The sequence below is a fragment of the Mya arenaria genome, chromosome 6 (genome assembly GCF_026914265.1).
Source record: "Mya arenaria isolate MELC-2E11 chromosome 6, ASM2691426v1".
NCBI lineage: Eukaryota > Metazoa > Mollusca > Bivalvia > Myida > Myidae > Mya > Mya arenaria.
In genome coordinates this window covers 16,921,449-16,931,705 of record NC_069127.1, presented here as the reverse complement: position 1 = coordinate 16,931,705, position 10,257 = coordinate 16,921,449, and the positions used below count along the sequence as shown (strand labels likewise).

The window sequence follows — 10,257 nt, the reverse complement described above, 5'->3', positions numbered from 1 at the left end:
TGTAAGATCTGTTGAGCCATAGCCTGGGTGAATGTAAGAAGCGATGAACCATGGTGTGGCAGGATGTAAAAGTTTTGATTCATAAGCTGGCTGGATGTAAGAAGTGTTGAGCCATGGCGTGACTGGATGTTAGAAGTTTTGAATCATGGCCTGACTGGATGTAAGAAGCGTTGAGCCATGGCGTGGCTGGATGTAAGGAAGGTTGAGCCATGGCGTGTATGGATGTTGGAAGCCATGGCGTAGCTGGCTGTAAGAAGTGTTGAGCCATGGTCTCTCTGGATGTTAGAAGCGTTGAGCCATGCCATGGCTGGATGTAAAGAGCCTTGAGCCATGGAAGGCTGAATGTAAGAAACGATAGGCCATGGAAGGCTGGATGTAAGAAGCGTTGCCATGGAAGGCTAGATGTAAGAAACGATAGGCCATGGCGTGGCTGAATGAAAAAAGCGTTGAGCCATGGCGTGGCTGCTAGCTGCTCTGTTCTTGTTCCCATACTGTATAAGGGTCGCATGCTCTAAGCAATGTGAAGACCGGCCAAACAAAATAGTACTGCTTATTTATCAATGTTTATTTTAAATAATATGAGACATGGACACATAACAGATGATCACGTAACAATTCATTTGGAACCAGTAACACATCAGTCATAAACAATACATCAAACCTACCAACCGCTTTACCTATAGTCACATTCTTTTTCATTCTCTTAACATAGAAATTCTCATAAGCAAGTATCTTGTTCTAAACAGGCAAAATATCAATTCAACCCTAAGTGTGAAAAATTTACTATATTATGTAACACTGTAAACTGTAATAAATTCTTCCCTTAGAAGTACAAAAGCAGAATTCTAATAAGCGTTCGAAACTTCTTTTCAAATACAATACAACATAGACATCGTTTCCCAGTGTAATTTTCATTAGCATGCGGAATAAATCATAGTAAAATTAAACACGTAACTTAGGAAAATGCCTTCTTAAACTTTTTATCGGAATTGATTCCACATCTGCATCAATGCTTCACTAGAGGAGAATGCACGGACACAGTGTTCATGGGGCCTGCCTTAATAAAGGATATTGAATGTTACTTTGAACATCTTAAATCTGTAGTTACATCGCAGTTTGTATAATATTATATTTTTGTTTCTCACTGTCATGTTTTCATCTTAAATATTCCATACTGAAACATTGCCAAATAATGAAACGATGCAACAGAATTCCACTTTATGACTAAGACGTTTATTGTAACAGGCACCAGGCCCCAGCTTCACGAAACTTCCCAAGTCCCTTATAACAGGATTACACTAATCTCACTATTTTCCTTTGTCTTTAATTCGCTTAATATCAACTTCAATAAGAGTTATAAGATAGGAATTACTGTTATGTTTATCACAATAAACCATATTTTATTTACCAAAATCATATTTAAGTATGTGTTTTGTCAAATTGAAATAAGCAACTTAAGCCTATTAAGCTGAAGAAGTTTCGAGAAATTGGCGCCAGGTTCATAATTAAACTTATACACAATAATGCTTCAACACACAGACACGCGGAATGGAAAAATACTCAAAATCTTGGCAATAATACAAAATATAAAGCACACATAAACAATAAATACAAAGGACGGCTTCAGAGTTTAAAATACCAGTAACACAGATAGAGTATAAACAAACATACATTGTACATAATGTTTATCTTATGACTACAATGGTGATGTCAAGTTTTAATAAAAGTTTTATTAACACAAATTCTGTATGTAAAGCTTGTCATGTTAAATTTTAACACATACTCGTAACATATCACATGCTTGCAACTTCTGAGGTTATGCTGCGACTAGAAATTATATTCACTTTCACTTTTAATCCGAATAGGTGAAAGCAGACATGTTAAGCTAAAGTTTATATTTTAACTCATTATTCTAGATCTATCATGTTAAAATACGATGTAAGATCTTCTTGAAATAATTGTTTTAAAACAAAAGTCTTATAAAAAGACCGTATTCAAAGTCGTTTTATATATATACAATTACCAAACTTAAGAATGGAAAATAAAATGAGGACAACTAAAAACCAGATAGAAATCTACAATAAACACAACGTTACATTGCTTTACAATGAAATCACAGAACTCGTAGATATATATATATATATATATATATATCATTTACATAAACATAAAATCTATTAGCACAGTATAGAATTCTTCAACTGAATTGTTTGACAAGTATAAAGTCATTCATATAACTATTATTATATTCTATTATATTATTCCTATAAATCACTAACAAGAGTAATAGACGACAAAGTTGTCTTTGTTTATCAAGGTTTACTGCCCTTTGGAGGCAAATAAGGGGCATAACTCAGCAATTATTAAAGCCAGAGTTATGGGCCTTGCTATGCATGTGAATGTTGTCTCTGGCAAATGTGTACCAAGTTGCATCTAAATATCTTGATTTTTTTCTAGTGGAGCAGGCTTTTGTATGTAGTATGTATGCACTGTGCTGCTTGTGGAGTTTTGTGCTGTTCTTCCATGTTTCTTGTTTGTGATTTTATGTTCTATGTCTATGGCATTTACCCAGTGCAATTAAACCGGGTTTATGTTTAAACTTTTTTCTACTGAGCTTGTTTCTGTAGCTTTTCATACAAATATTTAGTTTTGCACTACGACTCCAACACCACAAGGGCTAAGACTATAAGAACGAAATCAGTTATTGTGCGGAAACAGGCAAGGTAGAAGAAGATAAGGGTTGGGACAGAAATCTGCAGTAGAACGTTTAAGTACAAGCTCTATAAAATACATTGAAGCATTATGTTTTAAACACATTTTTAAACAATGGAATGTCAAGAAAATGATGAAAATAAAATGCACAGAATAACAACAATATGAAGTTAATTACAGTCACACTTAAACAACTCAGAAATTGCTTTAAACCAAGATTTAAGTACTTACGAAAAGTATCAAGGCAAAGATAACTGTTGAAGGAATATAACTTGTCAACACAGCAGTAGTCCTAAGTATTCAATCATTTTCACATTATGTAAGTGCCTCACAAGACAAAAAACTAAACATTTTCAAAGAAACATGCACAATTCCACACACATGTTTACACATCAAGGGGCCAACATTTACACAGCTATAAATCACCATTCTGATATGTTATTGTTTGTATAGCCTATGGCAATGTACAAGAAAAATATGAGCATCGACAATTATAATCATTGTTTGACTTTCTAGAAATACTGATAATAACTTATGTTAGTATTTTGAGCGTTGAGACGCTAATGTGAGTTTGGAATGTAACCCTGGTCCACTCCAAAATAAACAATTGTCAACATATTTGCATTGTGAAACATGCAATTTCTCTTTGTTCAGTTCTGCTGTAAAGAAATGAAATTTAATCTCAAAAAGCACAGATGTGAACATTTTCCTGGAAATTTATGAATTATACTTTGTGTTATTTTTCATAGAATTCATTCCACAGTATAACTGTATGTAACTGCCAGTTCTCCAAGGAAACATCCTACATTTTACCCCACTTTAGCAGACAGACAGTGTTATTGCACAGAAAAGTCAGAGTCAGCCTCAATAGTCATGGAAGCGATGCATTTGACGGAATAACTTTTTTGATTATTCTATTCATTAAAACCAAAACGTAACAGGTTTGTAAATAAGTCTAAGTGGTAAACTAGTATCACATGGTAACAGATTTCCGTTAATGTAAAATGTGTCTGAGATCCAGCTCATCAAACCTTAACACAGCGCATTTAAATATTCTTGTACAAGTTATTAATATTGAAGCTATGTAACAGTATCACTAAAAGTACAATTCATGAAGCAAAACAGTATGGAGTTCTATCAATGGACAAAAGCATGTACGTTCCGAGTTCTTCTATGTTTAATGTCACTTCAAGCCTTAACACTCCTAATGCACTAGTTCCTGATAAAAGTCGGTGAGCTTAGAATGGAATTCTGAATCCTCGATGGAACTAGAATGGATGGGAGATATATCTGTACACAGTGTAGGTGAGTGGGGTAATCACTCGCACGCCAGCTTGCTGTCAAAGCTGCTGAGAGCGATACCGAAGGCTTGTAACGCACACATCGGGTAATTAAAGTCCATCGTAAACACATCCTCCGCAACTCTACCAAATTGCATCACAATGTAGTCCACTGAAAAGTAAAATGCAGATTTTTATACAGATGGCATTTTCAGTCTGTGCCGCCGACTAACTTTGTACTGGTTTAGGTTTTAAAAGTAAACTTATCATCTTCCCATTGTAAGTACCATCTTTTTCAGAAGTGACATCTGACAAGACTAGAACTCCGCGAGTCGGATGTGTCGCCTGACGAATTATTTACTGTCAATATTAAAGCTGTTAGATTGGCATTTTATTCATTTATAGACAATGATGTTGCCATTTAACTTTCAAGTGTAGGTGGCATTTGAACCCTCAATCAGATATACCTTCGGAATAAGTTTCAGGTTGAAACCTCCTATAGATTACGAGATATGCCACGGACAAAACCTAAGCAAGAAAATTAACAAAGGGCAATAACTCTAAAAATATGGCAGCAAGAGTAACGGTTCTTTTGCACTGCACTTGCCCTCAATGAGATCTATATTGCTATGAAGTTTCAAGTTGATACCTCTTATATTCTTCAAGATATGCCCCGGACAAAACTTTAAGCATGAAAATTAACAAAGGGCAATAACTTTAAAACTAAGAAAGCAAGAGTTACTGTTATTGTGCACTGCACTTGCCCTCAATGAGATATATCTAGCTATGAAGTTTCAAGTTGATACCTCTTATATTCTTCAAGATATGCCCCGGACAAAACTTTAAGCATGAAAATTAACAAAGGGCAATAACTTTAAAACTAAGAAAGCAAGAGTTACTGTTATTGTGCACTGCACTTGCCCTCAATGAGATCTATCTAGCTATGAAGTTTCAAGTTGATACCTCTTATATTCTTCAAGATATGCCCCGGACAAAACTTTAAGCATGAAAATTAACAAAGGGCAATAATTTTAAAACTAAGAAAGCAAGAGTTACTGTTATTGTGCACTGCACTTGCCCTCCATGAGATCTATCTACATATGAAGTTTCAAGTTGATAACTCTTATATTCTACAAGATATGCCCCGGACAAAACTTTAAGCATGAAAAATAACAAAGGGCAATAACTCTAAAAATATGGAAGCAAGAGTAACAGTTCTTGTGCACTGCATTTGCCCTCAATTAGATCTATCTACATATGAAGTTTCAAGTTGATACCACTAATAGTTTAGGAGATATGCCCTGGACAAGTGAAAATGGGACGCGGACGCCGCCGCCGCCGCCGACAAAAGTAACCCCTATATGTCGTCTTTTCAGGCGACACAAAAATGACCCTTCTTTAAGGTTAAAATGAACGCAATTCACATCCAGGGGCTGAATGCAATAAGCTTTAGATTTCACTTAATATTAAGGTTACAATCCTAATGTTTTGATTGGACTGTAAAAATAACTGGCCAATGGACTGAAGGCGTGTCTAAGGACAAGGATAATGAACGAAATTGAATATGACCCCAGAAGTTATTTCCTCAAGGTTGAATCTCAGGATATAGGAACACAAAGAGAAGGTCAAACTGAAATCCTCTTTTTCCAATTTACAATGTGGACCCATTAAATAATTCAATTAAATGAGAAAATTCTACTTACTGTCATTATCATGTACAATCTGGAAATTTTTCACAGATGCTTGTGTCACCCTCCCATGGAAATTCAACACATATGACTGTGTCTCTGAAATACATAGAGGAAACATGATTAAACAAAGACAATATTTCTTTACATGAAATGACTTCCAATTGTCTTATAGTCTGTAAGGTTATGCAAGTTGAAAGTTTTAAAAAACAGACAGAGAAATTTGTTTGGAAGTTGAAAGATGAAATGTTACTTTAAGAACAAGTAGAAAAATACTACAGCCAGAGTTATGGGCCTTGCTATAAATGTGAATATTATCACTAGCAATATTTGTACCAAGTTTTATTAGAATGTATTGAATGATTTTTTAAGCTATAACCAAGATTATAGATTTGCCCTATGACGCATCTGCCCTCAACATTAAGGCCGAGACAATACCTCGACCTTTTTTAAACAAATAGATACGCTTAAAAAAGAAGATAAATTCCAAGTTCATGCAGACTATGACAACAGCTGATGGATCTAGGAGGGGGCTGTTAGTTTCCTTCCCTGCCAAAGGCTCATTTCAGAGGGACTTCTGAATACAAGTGGTTCACTACTGGTCTAGACGATGCACATTTCATGTAATTGTTTTATACTAGAAAGCGGGTTTTGTTTTCCCTACAGACATACTTTTATATACGTCTAGGTCATTTATATAAATAATTGTGCACACTGGCTCAAATTTCTCAACATATCTTAAGGATATGAATTTTATGTATTTTAATTCATTGAGTCTAAATACTTGTCATAATTTGATTGCAAATAAGAAGAATATAACACAATTTTGTACCAAAATGAAAAAAGAGCACTGAGTTTGATAAAGTAAATATTTGGATCATAATTTTGTTGGAGAAATTGAGGCAAGAGACAAAGGATCTTAGCCAGAACTTTCTTAATCTTAAAATTTGTATAAACATCAAAAAATGGCAAAAGATGATATGCAAAATGAATAAAAGTTGATATTTTTATTCAACCACTTTATTTATAATGGCTCGAATTTCATTTCACACAAATATGTGGCAAAATAACAAAAATATGATAGTTGTGTAAATTCAATTTACGACTAATACCAAGTAAGATCTCTATTGAAGCAGGCCGCAGGTGTTTCGTATTTTGCCTGAATCATTCCCGATTAATAATGTGCTATAGATCCTTTATAATTCCAGTGTGTGTAATCAATTATCCTAAAGCCATAACTATCGTTCTTGATGCCATTAATTTACATTAAGTAGGCTTTATACTGCTGAGCAGGGATCCAGCTGAACTTTGCAAACAAGGAGAAAGAAATCAGTCTTTTTCTGTTATCTTCCACACACAGAAAAATGCTTCCATTGGGGCGAACTTGTTAAACAAAGACATCTAATGTTATTAATCCATTGAATCCAAGTCCTCGTATATTTATTGTGCAGTTAAAATTAAACATCCCAGTTTTACACTCTTCATAACGGTAGTTAACCAATAATGAATATCACAATGGCAGTGGCTTGGTGTCATGTCATTTTGGATAGGTAAGGGAGACCATGTATCTGTAAATACATACCGTCATTCCAGACAGGACTTTTGTTGTGAAGCTCCAGTATGTTGTCCATGTTCTTTCGCTTCCATCGCTCAATGAGACCATCATGATCCTGTGGGAGTAAGACAATTATGTAGACCAAAGAGTGGGAGCAGTGTTACAAGCCTGTTTTAATACAGGATTTCAGTCAAGACTAAAACAAGAGTGACATGGAGCGAACAACATTTACTGTTACTTTCAGTCAAGGAGCAAAATTTGGTAATTAATAAAGACGGAGTTATATGCCTTGCTAAACATGTGCGTATTGCCCCAAGTTACAAGTGTACTAAGTTTGATTTGAAATTCTTAAATGGTTTTTGAGTTATAGCCAAGGTTTAAGATTTAGCTTAACAATGCTGATGACCACAACAGCAATGCCATTAACAATGACAAAGTTGACACCAAGGCTTTGACAATACAACCATTTTTTTTCTATGAAAAACAGACAAGCTTACAATCTTAAATACATATAAAACAACAGCAAGAGGGTTTGTCTTTTATGATTTTGCTTGTTATCAGATTTTCTTTATACTATAAAACTACCATATTGTCAATAAGAAGAAGGCTATGCATTGTGAGTACCAGCATTGTTGCTTCAAATAACTTGAACCAATATAAACACAATAATCGCAAACTGTGAAAATGACATATATTACAACACGTACCGATGTTGGTTTGATGTCTACTCGCTCATGGTCCAGGTTCATGCCGGGAATGATAATGGTCATCTTGCGAGGTCCCTTGAAGCCAAGCACGTTGGTCTCCTGAAAACACACACCAGCAACTCTAGTTAGAGCAGAGAATAATACAGGTCACCTCAAGACACAAGACATGTACTAGGTGTATTTAGTATTAAGTGGAGAATCCCGCTTGTTAAGATGTCAGTTAAAAGGTTGCAATATTCAACCCATCATGTATGATCATGTGGACTACAGTTTGATTGCTATATCACCCAGGTATGCATCAAATTTACAAAGTCAAGGCACATGCTGAAATTGTGGTTTAAATTACAACCTCCTGCATTAGTACTTGATATTTTTCATACTTCATATCCTCTGTCGACGATTTATATATATATACTAGACATAAAGTTTGCAATGGTTCTAACAGTTGATCATTGTCAATCATAAAATTTATGAGTACGAGAAATTTGTCCTAAATTGGTAAAGGAGCTAAGACCTCTTTTGAAATCACACTTACATAGACAATTCCAATAAGCTCCTTGCGGGCGGTCTCCATGCCCTGTTTCGGGTTTTCCCCATTGTCATACAGAGTAAACTGGGTTCCCAGAAGATTTGATCTATAAAATAAAGGCGGATCACAGTGAGTTTATTTGGATAGTACAATAAAAATGTTGCAGAACCTTTATTACCTTGTTTTCAACATTCTTAAAATTATACGTAAATATGAAAAACATCCTAAAATGTTGAAACAAATAACAGAAGAAAATTCATAATTTACCTAAAGCGTCATCTATCATAACAAACAGTACATTCAAAATAAAGGCCTTTTCTAGTACATGTACGTCTATAACCCTTTACATTTAATTAAAAACAAGATATTTACACATTCTACTTTAATATATAAATATTCTAAAAATAAATATTCTTGCATAAAATTACAATCTAAATGATGATTAATACAACTGGGTCTATTAATAATCATTAAGCTGTTTCAACAACTCAAGATATTATCACTAAAACATTGTTGCAAGAAAAATCCCTTGAAATTCAATTAATGATTTCTTTCCTGCTTCTTTTTCTAACTACAAGTGTCTATAAGATATGAATCACTACCTGGTACTTGTGTAGGAAACAAGGAATATATAGTAAAAAAGAAACAATAAAATATGTATACATAACAAAAAAGAAACAATGCTGTCTACAACAAAGGGTTTGTATCAAACATAAGAAAACCAAATGAGAAAATTTGTTGTTACCGGAAACACAACTGTTAGGGAAGTGAGAAAACTGCAAAACTAAAATAAGGTTAACTGTGTGTAGGGTATTGAAGGGACTTGCTCATTTTTTGTAAAATGCACTTTTTCTTGTATGATGCAATAAAGTGTGGCAAATCATTTGGTGTGTTAAAACTAAGAAAATGACAGCTGGAACCCTTCAACAAATGTAGATATATGCTTAAATATTGTCTTTGAAGTCTTTGATTTTGAATAGCGTTAGTAAAAGGCTTAAAGGTTAAGTTATCCTTATGTTTGTGTATGAGTCCTTGTGGGCGTGAGGTTTTGACTTAAAGCATATGTTTTTCTGCAATATGTTTTCAGTTGCATTACCAGGAACAAACAAGAGCTGTCACAGTATGTGACGAATGCCCCCGAATGTGACATTGACCTACGAACAAGGTCAGTACATGAAAAGTTGATCTTGCCTTTACGTGTCAAATACATATGGCAAGTTATTTTAAATTGCCTTTGAACATAAAAAATACCACCCATACTTGACAACCTACACTGTTATGTCCTTATATTCAGAATTCCCTTGTGAATAAACACTTAGTGTATCTTTCACCTTAGAGGTAGGGACATGGGTCTTGCACACGACACGTCGTCTTCGTATGTGGAACACATGTAGCAAGTTATTTTAAAATCTGTCCATACAAGAGAAAGATACAGCCCCGACACGACAACCTATACCCTATGACCTTGTATGCAGCACTCCATTGTGAAAAAACACTAAGTGTGACCTTGACCTTTGAGGTAGGGACACGGGTCTTGCACGCGACACGTCGTCTTGGTATGTGAAACACATGTGGCAAGTTATTTTGAAATCTGTCCATACAAGGGAAAGTTACAGCCCGGACACGACAACCTATACTCTATGTCCTTATATGCAGCACTCCATTGTGAATAAACACTAAGTGTGACCTTGACCTTTGAGGTAGGGACACGGGTCTTGCACGCGACACGTCGTCTTGGTATGTGGAACACATGTGGCAAGTTATTTTAAAATCTGTCCATACAAGG

General features: G+C 34.9%; 1 protein-coding gene across 9 annotated transcripts in view; it reads right to left on the bottom strand.

Moving 5' to 3' along the window:
• Positions 1-549: 549 nt before the first annotated feature.
• LOC128237080 (tubby protein-like) overlaps positions 550-10,257 on the bottom strand; it is a 53,436-nt gene continuing 43,728 nt past the window's right edge. For all 9 annotated transcript variants that reach the window (XM_052952286.1, XM_052952285.1, XM_052952281.1 and 6 more), the window contains 5 exons: positions 8,478-8,577; positions 7,943-8,041; positions 7,263-7,350; positions 5,696-5,779; positions 550-4,164 (listed from right to left, as the gene is read on the bottom strand). In XM_052952286.1, the coding sequence (XP_052808246.1) occupies positions 4,031-4,164; positions 5,696-5,779; positions 7,263-7,350; positions 7,943-8,041; positions 8,478-8,577 (505 nt within the window). In that variant the 3' untranslated portion in view covers positions 550-4,030. The remainder of the gene's footprint in view (positions 4,165-5,695; positions 5,780-7,262; positions 7,351-7,942; positions 8,042-8,477; positions 8,578-10,257) is intronic.